The sequence below is a fragment of the Pseudonaja textilis genome, chromosome 3, assembly GCF_049901715.1.
Source record: "Pseudonaja textilis isolate UNSWEBS1 chromosome 3, rPseTex1.2, whole genome shotgun sequence".
Classification (NCBI taxonomy): domain Eukaryota; kingdom Metazoa; phylum Chordata; class Lepidosauria; order Squamata; family Elapidae; genus Pseudonaja; species Pseudonaja textilis.
This window is the reverse complement of record NC_141992.1, coordinates 162,713,611-162,730,775: the sequence shown is the minus strand read 5'-3', so window position 1 is coordinate 162,730,775 and position 17,165 is coordinate 162,713,611. Positions and strand designations below refer to the sequence as shown.

General features: G+C 35.0%; 1 protein-coding gene across 1 annotated transcript; it reads left to right on the top strand.

Moving 5' to 3' along the window:
• The first annotated feature begins 794 nt into the window (after window positions 1–794).
• On the top strand, window positions 795–9,539 carry CYP7A1 (cytochrome P450 family 7 subfamily A member 1). Its single transcript, XM_026706179.2, has 6 exons — window positions 795–967; window positions 1,844–2,084; window positions 3,228–3,841; window positions 5,706–5,836; window positions 6,107–6,282; window positions 8,579–9,539. The coding sequence occupies exons 1-6, from the start codon at window positions 888–890 to the stop codon at window positions 8,873–8,875; spliced, it is 1,539 nt and encodes a 512-aa protein (XP_026561964.1). The 5' UTR covers window positions 795–887; the 3' UTR covers window positions 8,876–9,539.
• Window positions 9,540–17,165: the final 7,626 nt, after the last annotated feature.

Genomic DNA, 17,165 nt, shown 5'->3' with positions numbered 1-17,165 from the left:
ATTCAGACTGCAGCTACTTTGTATGATAGGCCAATAACATACAACGTTTTTTTTCTACGAACATTTATTTTTCTTTTGCTGTAACTGGGGATGAAATCTAGAAAGTGAAAACAGTTTTCTTTTTGCAAGATGTAGCAGCTGGAATTGCACAGCACTTCAGATTCAAAGGCAGTGGTAGAGAACAGCTGTATAATTCCCTGGAAAGGTCCAGCTGCCTTAAGGAGCTGCACATGAGTGCTAGATAATGTCCCAAGTGCCCCTTTGCCTTCAGATTAAATCTAAAGTAGAGCACAAATCTAGTAGAAGCCAACCAAATTCACCTGTCATCATGGGTAAAGATAGATTTCTTTCTTTTTTTCTCTCTCCTTAGATATGTTAACTACAACTTCCAGAATTCTCAGCCAACACAGTATGTAAATTATAATATAACAAGTTGGAGGGCAATAGCTTAGAAAAGGTTGCCTAAGACAAAATTATGTGGTGATATTCCAGATGGTGGGTGTGCGGAGTTATTGAATAAAGCCAAGTCATTCGTATAAAGCCAAGAACTATAAACTGTATTTGTTAAGTCTACTTGATAAATGAAAACACATCTGATAGGCTTTTAAAATATCAGCTGTTAAATTTTTTGATTACTTTGGACCTGATAAGTGATAATCAGCTCAAGGTCAAATCTGAGGTGTGCAATCCGATTTTTCACAAAGCTTTTGCTCCAAGTGCAAGCATAGAAATTTTGTAAAGAAATAGTTAATTAATAGCTTGCACAGGTTATTTTAGTTCAGTGAAATAAATAGATGAGCCTTCTGAATCTAAGAAGTGGCCCTTTGAAATTGCCTGCATTAGTGTCAGACTTGTATCATTTTTGGAATTTATTATAGTTCTCTGATATGATGGCTTTGCTTCTGACATGTGGAGCAATGATAATATTGTGTGGTAGTTTGTGGTATGTTCTGGGAGTAAGAAAAAGGTAAGAAAGATTACTTTCAAACGTTCTGTCATGAACTCTGATTTTCCTCCTGTTTGATAATATAGATTTCTTTTTGAAAAAAATCTGTGTTTAACACTTTTATTCACTAATTGATACAATGATTGATTGTTCAGATGTATATGTATAGGAAAGCAGAATAGGATTCTATAATCTATTTTCAGCATAAATGAAGCGTGTGTGTGTGTGAGAGAGAGAGAGAGAGAGAGAAAGAGAAAGAAATAGAGATATGTGTAAATAGACATTGTAATCATATATATAGATAGATTATTCATATTTTATCATGAATCAGCATTTTATTCAAAGGGTTGGATAAACTGCCTCAAAGTAAACAAAGTATAAATGATAACTTTAGCTTGACAAATAGATTGCACTGAATTTGATTTACAATCGATCTGAGGCATTCTTATTACTGGAGCTATATTAAGCTTCCAGACTGAACTGAAATCACTGAGTTCTCATCAATTGTCTACTACCTCCTCAATAGATTTACCACTTAGGGGAGAGCAAAGTCTTCCTAGTAATGGTGAAAGTACCAAGCTATAAATAGTGTTTGCCCAGCAAACATCAAGGCAAAACCTTAATTTATGAGGGTGAGGGTTTGTTCTCCGAGCTTGTGGGTTGGTTTCCGAACAGTTCATTACCAGGCTAGGTAACATCTTCAGTGGAGTTTAGGAGATCTCTTAAACTCCATGGAAGATGTGATCTAACCTGGTAATGAAACGTTTGGAAACCAATCCACAAGCTCAGAGGATGAACCCTCACCCTGATCCTATACCTGGGGTACAGATATTCGCCACTATTGCAACTCTTAATTTTTATTGTAAATTAAATATGAATATATATTCCTTTCTTTAGACGTCAAGGGGAGCCACCTTTGGAGAATGGAGTGCTTCCATATCTTGGCTGTGCTTTACAGTTTGGGGCCAATCCTCTCAAATTCCTCAGGAAACGACAAAAGAAGCATGGTCCCACTTTCACATGTCAATTGGCTGGAAAATATGTCCATTTTCTTACAGATCCTTTCTCCTATCATGCAGTGATGCAACAAGGAAGAAACCTAGACTGGAAAAAATTCCATTTTGCAACTTCAGCAAAGGTAGCATTTCAGAAGAATAACTATAGTAATAAAGTACTTTTTCTGTTAAAAGTGGGCAGGGTGACGGGCTCAATTTAAAAACCATGCCATCAAATACTGTTTGGTGCAGGGTTTGGGGTTGTTAGCACAATATAAGGATGCTGTCCCAATATTCTTCAGATTCAAACTTTTCAGTCCAATGGGATGAAACCAATTTTCACATTAAATTTATTTATTGCTTTATCTTATTTAGAGTTCAGTAATTCAAACTGCTTCTACTTCTTTTACAGCCTAAAATAATCTTCCTTAATGTATATTGAGATTGATTTTCTTTATGGAATTTGATTAATCAATGCCAGCATACTTAAGAAGATAAATTGCAGGAATACAGATGAATGTATTGTATAGTTCCTATGCACTCATTGGGACTAACTTCCAGTCATTCTTAGAAATTTCACTTTAAATTATTTATTTTCAAAAGTCACATAACAACAGCAAAGAAAGCAAGAATATAAATGTAGGATTCTAACTTAGTATCAGTTTAATTATTTGTTTGACTCTGACTGATTCAAGATGTAATTTTGTGATTTCTTGCCTAATAATACTTGCTGTCAGGCCGGTATCAGTGTGATTTATATATTTCAAATAAAGACACCAGTTCTGGCAAATTTTCTGCCATAGAGACAATCATTATTATGATGGATTTTTAATCTGAAAGATAGGTTTTAGATTGTTTTCAGATTTAGTATTTGGTATCATCTTCTCATCTACCAAATAAAGCCAATGATGGATGTAAATCCATTTCCTATTGTAGATGAATCTCTGGAGTTTAAATGTTTACTAAATGGGGATTCTAAATGGCTGTACTCTACCACTCTACCACTCAGAATCCATCAGTATGCAATATGTTTAAGTATACCTCATCCCATTGGTTTTTCTTTCCCTTTTATAAATTATAGAAAAAATAAAGTGCTTTCAATTTCAGATGCACATTATTATTCAGTTAGTCCAGGATATACAACACTTTAAGTAGTGCCATTCAGCTCTACCTTTAAGATGATTTGTGGTGGGTTAAATGCCATCAAAATAGGGCGAGAAGAGGGATAGGACAAGAGATTAGATAATTAATTAGTGGCAATTAATATTTTCAATATTTGGTGGCAGGCCTTTGGACACGCAAGCATTGATCCAAGCGATGGATTCACTACTGAAAATATGCACCATACCTTCATAAGAACATTGCAGGGTAATGCCTTAACATTTCTCAGTGAAACCATGATGGAGAACCTGCATTATGTCATGGTGGAGTCAAGTGCAGAAAAAATGAATCTCAATGACTGGGTCACTGATAAGCTTTATGAATTCTGCTATCGTGTGATGTTTGAATCTGGGTTTTTAACATTGTTTGGTACAGAATTTAGTACACATCACGACAAGGTCCTTTCTTCTAGTCAACAAGACCAGAAGGCACGTATCCTCAGTGCCCTAGAGAACTTCAAGGAATTTGACCAAATCTTCCCAGCTCTTGTAGCAGGTCTTCCAATCCATCTATTTAAAAATGCTTACAGTGCACGAGAGAAGCTAGCTGAGGCTCTGCTCCATGAGAACCTTAAAAAAAGAGAAAACATTTCTGAACTCATTTCTCTCCGTATGTACTTGAATGATACATTGTCCACTTTTGATGATATGGATAAAGCAAAGACACATCTTGCAATCCTGTGGGCATCACAAGCTAACACAATACCTGCTACATTTTGGAGTTCGTTCTATCTTATTAGGTGAGTTCATACAAATAGTGGTCAACAAGAAAACTATTTCTATTTATTATGGTCAGTTCATTTACTGTTCACTAAATGGTGAAATGAGTATTTGTTGATAAGCTGGGTGAATATTTTTAAATATATTAATGATATTTGTTAAACATTTTCTTCTGCCTGTCATATTTCAGACACTATTAATAAAGCATGACTTATTAGAACACTATAGAAAAGGACTGGCAGAGCCAGGGCCCAGGGAAAAAGAGGGGTCAGCCTAGAACACAGGTGTCTAATTAGAGATGTTATTGTCATGTGATATTTTGCAACATTTTTTCCCTTCGCGGAGCCGGGTGGGCATGGCCTGTGTGTGATGCATCTGGCCCATGGGCCTCCACCCCTAGAATCATTACTTAGCCACAGAGAAAATCCACAACTTCCTACCTTGATTGCCATTGACTCATTAACCAGATGCTGACTATAAGTTGAGAAGATTCCTGTACTTTTTTCTGGCTTGTAGCAGTAAATTTTACATGTGGACCTGGTCTTTTTCACCTGACACCATTGCCGTAATAGACATGGTTTGTCTTTTGCACCTGACACCATTGCCGTGATAGACATGGTTTGTTAAAAAAAGAACAGTGCATGTATCCTCAAAACTGGGAAGAATTGAACAACCAGCTCTTTTGCAATTGTATTGCTGTAGGTTATTATTTTGTAAAACACTATTTAATGTTTCATTTTTGCTACAAAACTTAGGACAGCCTTTTACAAACCAATATTATCTAATGACTTCAAAGCAGAACTCTTACAAAGCTTATGCTGGGCAGAAATTCAGGATTTGTTATCCTAGGCTAATCTGCATTTGCGATTCCATGATGGCCAGGAATCTTTTAGAGAACATCTCTGCAGATAAAGAATCTCATGAAACCAATATTACAAAAGGAAGAGCATTAAAATAAACTCTAAAAAAGTCCATTTATATTTGCTCAGAGTTAGATTGTGTAAATACCCTGTAACAAATGCTTGCAGCATCCTAATATTAGCAATACAATTTAAGAAAACTGGTGAGATAATTCTGATGATACATGCCCTATATTGATTCATTTATCATTAATCTGACCTCCATAAGGATTAATTGGCTCATGTATTCAGGAGAAAGGATGGAAATACATAATATCTTCATAGAAATTTGATGTCAGTAGAAATACAGTGCTTCAAATATATAGAAATACAGAAAGACACATCTTGGAGAACTGAACGGAATCCCAATAAATATGATTGAATGCTTTAATATGCCTTAAAGGTTGTAAACAAGACTGAACTGAATAGCATACAATAACTGTGCAACTTGTTTAGGTATAATTGCTGCAGAAATATAAATTTAGTTATGTTAAAGTTACAACATGCCAATTTCCAAGTTCTGATGCTTAAGTCTCCAATACTTAGGATAAGATAAATTTTCAATTGTCTCCTTTTTAGAGTATATATGAGGTTAAAAACATGCTTTCAGAATACATTTTGATAGTGGGATACTAAGACTGAGAGGTAAAATGAAAAACAGTAACGCTGATCATAGAGAGGGGTGTAGACAGAACATTTCTATATGTAAACTGAGCCATACAACCATATTTTCATAGCTGAGTCCAGATAGAAATGCTGCCAGTGGCCATGCTTCCTCTCTTGGTTTTTTAAAGATATGATTATCATGGTAAGGCCTGCCTGAAAGTCATCACAATCTCGAGCTGTTTCTGAGGATAGTGCACAATGATTGTCATAATGTATTTTTATTGATGTTAATGTCTAGAGTCTCCTCGGCAAGATGGACAACACAGATGATTAATAACAAACATTTGTATTGTGGTTTCACTATGTCTTTCTCTTTCAGGAATCCCAGTGCAATGGAAGCAGTTACAAAAGAGGCAGAACGAGTGCTAAAAGATGCTGGTGAAAAGATTTGTTCAAGTAGGAAACCCATTTGCTTGAATCAAAAACAGCTAGATGACATGCCTATATTAGGTACGCTTGGTTAACTTTGACTGAAATATATGAACTCCCATCTGCTAGAATTTAGAAACCACTAATCATCAGAACAAATCAGCTGGATAATAGTCTTAGTCGTGCTCTAATGATGAAATTTAGTATGCTTGGCTGGAACAACAGTTCATGCATTGGTTTTGGTCTTTCATTTTTACTGGATCAGATTACTTTTGACTTTGCTATCAGTACAGTAACACAGCTGTTTATCTTACATTTAGATGAAAGTTTATTTCTACTCTCTTTACACAGACAGCATTATAAAAGAAGCACTAAGACTCTCCAGTGCCTCCATGACAGTCCGAGTTGCAAAGAAAGATTTCATTTTGCAACTGAGCAGCGATTCCTACCATATCCGCAAAGATGACATCATAGCTGTTTATCCCCAGCTGTTACATCTTGATCCTGAAATCTATCCTGATCCACTGGTGAGTTTTCCAACAAAATAGTTTGCCTGACTATGAATAGGAAGAAATTATTCTATAAAACAATTTGAGTTTTGCTCAGTGAATTCTCCCACAGGTAAGAACTTAATACCACAGGCAAAATAATATCAGTATTTGTTCAGGCTCCGTCTTTGATTCAGTATTACCAATAATTAGGTGGATTAATACTTTTCATTTATAATGATAAATGAGTTATCATCCCAATAATTATTTCAGTGTTAGTTTCCTAAGACATTATGTTTTACTGATGTTGATAAATCACTGGGAAAGAAATGGTCTGAAATAATCATTTGATCCTGAGGTTATTAAGTAAAGCATGATCAAATATACAGCACACTACTCTGGATGTAGCAAGAAAGAAGCCATAAATACTAGAATTAGATGCCAAATAATCTGTTTTGCTGATAATTTTATTAAAATGTATAATATAAAGATACATACAAATACAAACAAAGAAAAATATAAACAGTAAAGAAAAAAGTATGAAGAGATAGAAGAAAGAAAAAAAATCTTCATATATTCTTTCACACCATTTTAAGTATCTTACAGGAAATATTCTTTTAAGTTAACCTAGTCCCTTAACTTTCCCAAATTAACATTGTAGTCCCCTTTTTGCTGTTTTCCCAAAGTTTTTTTTTCTTTTTAATCCTTAAATTTAAATAAATCTTCATTAATCCAGGGCACAAGGAAACTCCCGGCATGATAAATCTTGCATAATAACAAAAAATATCATTAGCAGAATATCATTAGCAAAAGTATAATTCTTAACTATCCTAGAATAGTTAAGAAAGGTAGTAGGCAAATCCAGGGTGCTTTTGAAGATGCTAAACCATGGCTTAGATATGGTGATTTTTCACAGATTCCTATAATTCTCAAACCTCTGGAAATTACTATGGGGAGCTTGTGTATAAAGCAAGCCTGTGGGTAATCCTAGCATCTCCTTGACCTGGAAAGGGGTAACTGTGAGAGGAATATTGGACTTATTGGACAACCAGCTAAATATGAGCCAGCAGTGTGCAGCAGCAGCCAAAAAAGCTAATGCCATCCTAAATTGCATCAACAGAGGGATACAATTGAGATCAAGTGAGGTACTAATACCACTCTATAAAGCTTTAGTAAGACCACACCTAGAGTACTGCATCCAGTTTTGGTCACCATATTATAAAAAAGATGTTGAGACTCTGGAAAAAGTACAGAGAAGAGCAACCAGGATGATTAGGGGACTGGAGACTAAAACATATGAAGAATAGTTATATGAACTGGGCTTGGGTAGTCTAGTGAAGAGAAGGACTGGAGGGACATGATATCAGTGTTCCAATATTTGAAGGGCTGCCACAGAGATGAAGGGGTCAAGCTATTTTCTAAAGCGCCTGTAGGCCAGACAGGGAATAATGGGTGGAAACTGAACAAGGAGAGATTTAACCTGGAAATAAGGAGAAATTTTCTGATAGTGAAAACAATCAACCAATGGAACAGCTTGCCCTCGGAAGTTGTGGGAGCGACATCACTTGAGAATTTCAAGAAGAGATTGGCTGCCATTTGTCAGAAATAGTGTAGGGTCTCCTGCTTGGGTTGGGGGTTGGACTAGATGACCTACAAAGTCCCTACCAACTCTGATTATCTGTTTATCTGAGTTCCAAGGAGTCAGTCCAATCACATACTTCTTTTTTTGTCATATCTAGAAGTTTCATTCTTATGGATCCATCTTCAATCTGTCATTATTGCCCATAATTGTGTGAAAGTTAAAATTAAATGATAACAATGCATATGTGTGTGTGTGTGAGAGAGAGAGAGATAAAATGTAATAAATAAACAATAGATAGATTGAAAGAGAGTGATTGTTGCTTTTTTAATCCATACTCATTAATGATGAAGAGGAAAAAATCCTACTTCCGGAAGAATTTCTGAAATAAGTAGTAAGCAAAGAAAAAATATCTAAAGATAGTGATAACATTAAAATGACAAACTAAATGCAAAAGATCAAGGCTATGGCTATTCATTTGGTAAAAAGGGAAGTAGGATTTATTGCTTATTTCATCTGAAATTTTTGCATATTTCCAACATTTTATCCATATTTCCAATATTTTACATGAAAGTTGTTTAATATTCTGAAATATATCATCATATTTAAGTTATCTGGCTAGTAACATATTCAGCAATTGATTTCCAAATCATCAGGAAAAAGAATATCAGTTTTCATTTGCAATTCTTAAATTATCTTAAGGTTTCTGTAGAAATTGTTGTGTTAACACATACACTGTTCTGAATTTTATTACAGACATTCAAATATGATCGTTATCTTGGTGAAAATGGAGAAGAAAAAACTTTCTATCGTAATGGTCACAAATTAAAATATTATTTTATGCCATTTGGAACAGGATTGGCCAAGTGCCCTGGAAGATGGTTTGCTATTAATGAAATCAAACAATTTCTTACTTTCTTGCTTTTTTATTTTGAAGTAGAGCTAATTGACAAGAATGTAAAATGCCCTTCTTTGGATCAATCGCGAGCTGGACTTGGCGTTTTGCAACCTTCAAATGATATAGATTTCAAGTACAGATTAAAACTTCCATGAATTTGAAGAGCACTATTATGTCTTAGTCCTCCAAAGAGGTAGAAAGGTCCATCAAGTAAAGGTATTGCAGTATACTAGAAAAAAAGAGACAGTTTGGAGAAACTGCTGTCATTGTTTTATATAGTTGTACAGGAAATATTTTCCAGTGTAAATCAAATTTCTGGACTGATTCTTGTGAGTGCTAGTTCAGTCCACTAAATGTGCTTGTATTGGATTTGAGCTAGATCAGAGTAAAGGGAAAAGATGAAAGAAGGACTGACCGTCCATAACCCCAAAGCCTTCCAGATTAAAGTCAGAGACAAGATTACTTCACCACATTTTGAAAAGCAATAGAACAATCTTGCACCATGCTGCCTTTTACGTACTTGCAAATAAAACTTGTGAACATAAGATCACAGGTTAGACTTTAGGTCACTGATAAAATGTGTACAAAATTCATCCCAATACTGGAAGAGTATGAAATACTTTTTCAGACAAGGATGGTCCAGCTTTCCTTACGGCTTTGTAGAACCTTATCTATAACATAATCCCAGATGAAGGTTCATCCCAGATGAACACAAGTAAAGCAAGGATTCAGGCCATTGTGGGTTTTTATTTGTTTGTGTATAACTACTGAGTATAGATTTTATTTTCTCCAATAAAATATTTTATTCATTCTGAAAAACCTTAAGAGTGATTTCTTATTCTTCAGCTCAGACAATTTTCAAGAGTGATAACATCCCCTACTACAGAACCAACCAAAATCTGCTCAATATGTAACATCTAAAAAATATTCAGAGGAAAATGTCAGGGGAAAAATAAGAATTCTGGGTCATGAACAAATAGAAGGTCACTGTCAGTTTACTTACTGATAGACCAAAGTAACCTCACACTATTTTATTCTTTCTCTGGCACAGTCAACAAAACTATACAACTTTCCTAATACATTACACAGAATAGAAGATGTGCTGCTATTTATTTAACCTGTAATAACCTTTAAAAAAAGCAGGCAAAGACTCTTTAACACAAGTAAAGCAAGGATTCAGGCCAGCAGATGGATTCATATCACTGTAAAAAAAAATATTAGTACAGTTCATAGATGTTCCCTAATTGTCCTAGCCAAGTTCCTTTTCTTAGTCTAACAACTGTTAAAATCAACACAAGGAGAAATCCCATTCACATGTGTCACCTATCTCAGGATCAGGGTAAAGGAACATACTTTTGAAAATAGTGTCTACCTTCAATTGAGATTGCTCCAAATGTTTTGGAGCAATCCAGATTGCCAGAAGTTAGAGAAAGAATTTTTGACATGGAAAAGGATGACTGGAAAAAGATAAAAGTGTATAGGTAGTCTTTGACTTATGACCACAATTGAGCCCAAATTTTTGGTTGTTAAATGACACATTTGTTAAGTGAGTTTTGCCCCACTTTATGACTTTTGTTGCCATAGTTGTTAAGTGAATCACCACAGTTGATAAGTTAGTAACCCAGTTGTTAAGGGACTGGCCCAAAATTTATGTTAAGTGACACATTTATTAAGTGGCACATTTGTTAAGTGAGTTTCAATGGTTTTGGAGGGATTCCACATAGAAGTTGCACAGAGGAAGAATGCAATTTGTCTTAGAAACACTGCGCAAGAAAGAAGTGATCGGATTGATATAAGCCTTGATCTGATCCAGCATGGCTACTTAACCTTTTACATCCCACTTTATGCTGCAGCACCCTCAAATACATATGGTCAGTGTGCCTTATACCTGACAAAAGCCATATTTTATTCCAAGTATGCTCAAACTATTCTACATAAACTCAGCTTTCTAATCTAGTGATTATGTTGCAAGTCAACATCATGTTGCTCATATCTCACTAAATAAGAGATGCATGCAGAATATTAACTCACTTATGAATTTGAATTACTATGTGATATATTATATTATATATATAGCATACAACTTAAGTATATAAATATTTTTATCTCTGTCTTTAATACCACACACTTATAGGGAAACAATAAGGAAGCAAATGTTCAATTTATGTTAGGCTTACAGACTTTCTGAAGGCCTCTAGCCAGCCAGAGTCACCTTATAGGGGACATGAGAAGCATAACAATTTAATAGAGAAAATAAATAAATACTACTTTCCCTAATCTGATTCGTTACATATTTTGGAAAGTGTCTGCTTTTGGATATGTTAAATATGCTACATGCTCCTCTATCAAAAAAAAGTTATCTGAGTGTCAGATTAAAATAAGTCCTGCTGTATCTGTTAATATTTATACCATTATAATATTCTTTCTAAATTTATACTGTATTTTTAAAATATAAAGGCAACAATAATAATTCAAAAAGATAGTTTTTCACACATATCTATCGTCATTCAAATCATCATATTAGTTGAAATAGGTTTACACAATGCAATCTATATTTACACCCCATGGACGTCAGCACTTCAACACAAAATAGGATTCTTATTATCTCTTTAGAGAACCTGTAGCTTACTTATAAGCAATGTATCTGTAGCTAAAGTAAACTTTTCTTGGAAACTACTGATAGAAAACATTTAAGAGATTTGGAAATTCATGGACAGAAGAAAAACAACCTTTTTTTCTTCAAACAAATCTGCAAACAGTAGGTTAGTGTTGATAACAGTATAATGCTTAATTAGCATTGAAACTGTTACATCAGAGATTTAACTGAAAATGTTGTTGACTTCACTCTGCAAACAGATTTTTGTTCAACGAAACTGAGGAATAGATTGCATAATGGATGTGTTTATATACCATAGACATGACATTTCCTTTTTATATAGTTTCCAACACTCCAGACAAATAAGAACGATCTCCTTCAATATTATTAATTTGCTCAGCATTCTCTATATCCAGTCCTCTAAAATATTGTTATAAAGTTGATACAAATTATTTAATTTTGTTCAAACAAAATCAATAAATCCTAAATGGAGAAATTATCTTTCAAGAATTGAGTATAGAGCTGCATTCGGACCACTGTCTGTAGAAAGAACAAATATCTTTTGTCAGATGTCCTAGACTAAATGGTCTTTTATTATCATGATTGTAACCAATAAAAAGGAATAGAAAAGAAAAAGGAGAGAAGGAGAGAGGGAAAATGTTATATAGATACATTTACAGAATTTAAAAGTATATAAATTATAAGATACATATTGATTATGTATCTTATTAGGATTAACAATATATAAATATATTCTTTATATAAAGGGGTCTTATATATGTGTGTGTAGCCAAAATAGCACTTTCAAGCCCAAAAGGTACATAGCTTTTTGGTGAAGTCCTGAGAGCCATAGAAGCAAACATGGTTTCCTAAAGTAGCAGAAGAAGTGGAGAGATGCAAGGAACAAGGTAGTAATTCAACAGAAGGTGAGAAAGGGATGTGTAAACTGAAATTAGAAGGAGTAAGGGAACAAATAGGGGAGGCTTAAGAAGATGCAACTCAGAGCAAGAAACAGGATAAACTTATAAGAGGAATACCTGCAATAGACATTTAAAAGCTTCATAAAAATGTGTACAATGCAGAAAGAACAAAAGCCTACATTAGAAAGAGCTGCATGGAAACAGTAGTGCATTAAGAAATGTTGCTTACAAACAAACATGTGTAAGGGAAAGTTAGAGGTGATAATTTCAGTTTTTCCAAGGTGAACTCTGTGCTTTTAAATAAAAAATAGAAATACTCACAAAATAGAGTAATACTTGAATACCTTCTATTTTGTGTGAGATCTTAGGCATCACTTAGCTTTACATCCATAATTGCTTCCCTGAGCCAATTTTATCAACAGCATTTTTGTCCACATAGTATATGTAAACAGGGTTATTTCTGACATAAATATTTCAACAGTCTATTTAAAGAAAATCAATACTATCTCTTCCAACAATACTCTCTCTGATAGATGATTCAACTCACTAAATCTCCCGGCACAGAAGAACAGCTGATGATTGGGGAGGAGGGGAAACATAAAAATAGCAATTTAGCAGGCAAATTTGATGGTGCGCATGCCAGATAAGGACTGAGTGGGCAGGGAGGGGAGGGGTGGAGCCAGTCAGTGACATGATTTGCTGGTTCTCCGAACTGGGCAGAATCATAACAACCAGTTCTATAGAACCAGTCCGACCAAGTATAATCCCACCCCTGGGATTCCTGCTTGAGCAGGAGACTGGACGAGAAGACCTCCAAGGTCTGTTCCAGCTCTAGTCTGGTTCTGATTCTGATGCAGTCTAGAACTGGGTTACGCAAGCTGGGACTAGTAAGGGAAAGACAACAAATATTCCATTCATGGACTGAAAACAAAGATATTACTAGAATGTCCTTAAAGAGGTAAAGACAGGCATAAAGGATATTTTCATTTCCAGCTGATTATTAATTTACAAATTTCATAATCTGAAGGGAAAGAAGATCTGAAGAGGCTGGAGCAGGTCAAAGCAAGGACATTGAAAAAATGTGGTCAGAAAAGTTAAGATGGCGCAATCAAAATTCTACCTGTTTTTTTATGTGAGTGCTCCATTTAGGAAACTTACCAGCAAGGACAGGAGTAATATAGTTGTTTCTACTATTACTCCTAGCAGTGGTGGAATTCAATTTTTTTTACTACCGGTTCTGTGGCTTGGTGGGCATGTCAAGGGAAGGATGCTGTAAAATCTCCCGTCAGAGGTGGTATTTGCCGGTTCTCCGAATGACTCAAAATTTCCACTACCAGTTCTCCAGAACTAGTCAGAACCTGCTGAATACCACTCTGTACCCTAGCAGTTGATATTCAAATATTCAAATTAGATTCAGGAGTGGCAAATGCACATGAAGACTAAGAGCTGTTAGTAACCCAACTAAATTTGAATAGTGTCCTTTGAAAACAGTTTAGAACTGTAGCCATCATGATGTCTAATAGCAGAGAATTCCATAATTTAATGGCATAAGGTATAGGTAGAATGCTCTTTCCCCTAATTCCAAATTCTCTGTGAATGGACAACTCAAACAGAGAGACTAGCTGCGTGTCAATGTAGCTTGAGCCTAAGGCAATAGTCTCTACCTAACAGAAATACATGTGGTAATTTTTTTTACAGCATCCTAGATAAAACTGCATGTAACACAGTGATTATTTGATAAGCACTTAGCCTTAAGTGTTCAGCCTTGAGTATATAGCCTTGACCAGCATTAGTCAAGGATTTTTGATATAATAGGTATTTTTAATCTCCAATACAGCAAAATATGCCTTGAACCTTTGGACAATTGAAGCGATTACCCCACCTCCCTCCATCGAATACTGGGAAACACCAAACTAGACACATTGCATTAAGTCAAGGGCAATATAAAGACCTTGATTATTTTAATCAGATGAGCTATAAACAATAAATATATTGGGGAAGTGAGGAAATTTCAGACAACAGTATTGCTCAACAATATTGAAATCAAAACATTTAAAGTTCCAGGGTCTCCAACCTTGGCAAGTTTAAGCCTGGAGGACTTCAACTCCCAGAATTCCCCAGCCAGCTGGCTGGGGAATTCTGGGAGTTGGAAGTCCTCCAGGCTTAAACTTGCCAAGGTTGGAGACCCCTGATTTAAACAATATTGAAATCAAAAGATGCACCAGCATGATTCCTGAAGCCTTGCCTGAAGCCTCTTGCAAGTTATATCTGAAATGGTATTTTTAAGGGGGAAATTACTGTATTCATTGAAAGGGAAACATATTCGATATTTCTAATGTTTTTTTAAAACAAAAAACAGATTATTTTTCCAGCCTCAATTTTAATTTTTTGATATTAAAAGATGTATATTATTTTATAAGAATATTCATTTATTGAGTCCTTGGTGGTCTCTTGACTTCTTTCTCAGAGAATAAACATCAGTCCTTTCTAGCTTTAATAATGTAACCTACAATAGTCAGGTCATGAAATGACTGCAAGAAAACACCCAAGCTCAGAGAGCATCAAATATGCCACAGTTCAATCCTAAACTACAGGTAGTCCAGAGGTGGGTATTCAGCAAGTTCTGACCAATTCTGGTAGCGGAAATTTTGCGTAGTTTGGAGAACTGGCAAATACCACCTCTGACTGGAGATTTTTACAGTATCCTTCCCCTGCCACGCCCACAGAACCGGTAGTAAAAAAAATTGAATCCCACCACTGAGGTAGTCTTCAACTTATGACCACAATTGAACCCAAAATTTATGTTGTTAAGTGAGATATTTGTTAAGTGAGTTTTACCCCATTTTAAAGACATTTCTGGCTACAGTTAAGTGAATCACTGAAGTGGTTAAGTTAGTAACGGGGAATCTGACTTCTCCTTCTGACTTTGTCAGAAGATCTCAAAAAGTGATCACATAACCCCAAGACACAGCAACTGTCGTAAATATGAACCAGTTGACAAGCATCTGAATTTTGATCACATGATCATGGGGAGGCTGCAAATGGTAACTGTGGAAAAATGGTCATGTCACCTTTTCCAGTGCCATTGTAATGTTGAATGGTCATTAAGTGAACCATTGTAAGTTGAGGACTACCTGTACAAATATTCTCTTCTATTAATGTTCATTTGATTTGAAAAATATCTGTCTTCTTATGTCCGGAAGTTCTCAATGCAGAGAGAATACATTAGTCAGTGTAAATATTTTAAGTCCCCTTTATCTATTAGGCTAAGAATGAAAGGTTATCATTAATCAATGTACCTGTCCTGCACCTTTTGCAACTCCATTAGATTGGACTATAAAGGATCTCAGAATTATTTATTTCCTGTTTTAGATTTTTCTTTTACTTACCTTGAAAAAAGAACTGTTTTAGGTCCTTGGCATAGCAGTAGGAACTGTCACTTACTTAAGTAAACTGAAGGAAATTTTAAGAAACAGTAACATTGTTTGCAACAGCAACAAAAAACGTGACCCTCTGGTTTTGAAAATCTCCCCAAAAGCAGCTGTGGCAAAATTATTGCACAATAGAATCATTTTGAAGCCCCTTCAATGTTGGATTTCCACTAGCAGTTTGTTTATAATAGTTAAAATTCAAAAACAAATTCAAAGAACTTGTCCGCAAAAAACCTTAATTTTGGAACGATGAGGAGAATTTTTGTATGTTCCATATTACAGACTAATAAAGATGGTTTGGTATCTGAAACTATAATCCAGTGTACTGAGCCATTGATGTTAGTGGACAAAAATCAATATAAAAAGGCATTGCTATAATATGAACATTAAGTGAATGTTCTGTTTGTGACTGAGTTTCTTAAGAATGTCCTACTTTTGGCACAAGGATAATCCAGTATATTACAGAAACCTTGTTCTAATCATAAATGAATAGGAGAAAGAGACTGAAAAGCCCTGTAAATAATCTTCTGACAATTTTAAATGTTGGTCCATGAAATGCACAAAGTGTTATTGATGTAGGTCAATTCCCCTTGTATGTTTAGAACGTAAGAATCAGTCAGACCTGCTTTTTTCCTATGAGAAAGATGTTGACAATTTGAGTTGCAGAACTCCTGTGTCAATCCCATCTCTTGTGGTTTTATGCAAGATGTTTTTTGGCTGAAGGAAGCCAAGGTTATGGACATATACAACGTCTAGTATCTTCAGAAAACAGTTAATTTACTGTATTTTTTCCAAGTCATCCAATGATATGTAAGATTTAAATTGGCCATTCCAGTAAAGACTGTTTCAAACAGGGTTGGGCTGTAGAGAGTTAGGAAGATGACCTTGATGGAGACATGCAGATTCCAGTTCCAAAGTGACCGTGACTATTTTTTTAAAATCCAGAATGTCCAGATAATGTTTGGAAGTAAATAATTTATTGGTCTATAAAAAGGAGGTGCAGCAAAATCATATTTTGTTATATAAATAAATATAAAAGCCTCTGTGGTTACAGTCAATCTCAATTTTAGTTGTACATACCTAGTAGAGTTTATTTCGTGGTCTGGTCTTCCTAATGAAGCTAACACAAGTAGTTTGGTACAATTTAAGTTTATCTAATCCTCTTCTCCAAGTTGACAAATTGACAAAAATGAATCAACAATTATTAACAAATAAATAACCATCTGGATTGTACTCAGATGGAATTGGCAACTTTATGCTAATATGTTTGAATGTAAAGGATATTTGTCTGCATTTATCTACCCTTTTTTTTCTCAGGGAGAAATTATCTCAAGTTCAGAGATATTTTCTTTCCACTGAGTAGGTATATTATTTTTTATAAAAAGCTTTTCTATTCTTAGAAGAGCTCAAGTCAAGTCACCTCAGTTTTCTCTGCACTACTGTACTATATCTCCTGCAACTTTGTGAGATACACTGAAAGATGATAATTGGCCCAAAG

Bases quoted from the DNA above. Each gene is read 5' to 3' on its own strand.
- CYP7A1 (XM_026706179.2), top strand. From the start codon at position 888: ATGATGGCTTTGCTTCTGACATGTGGAGCAATGATAATATTGTGTGGT. The intron at 2,085-3,227 runs GTAGCATTTCAG...ATTTGGTGGCAG, and splicing joins ATTTTGCAACTTCAGCAAAG to GCCTTTGGACACGCAAGCAT. The intron at 5,837-6,106 runs GTACGCTTGGTT...CTCTTTACACAG, and splicing joins AGATGACATGCCTATATTAG to ACAGCATTATAAAAGAAGCA.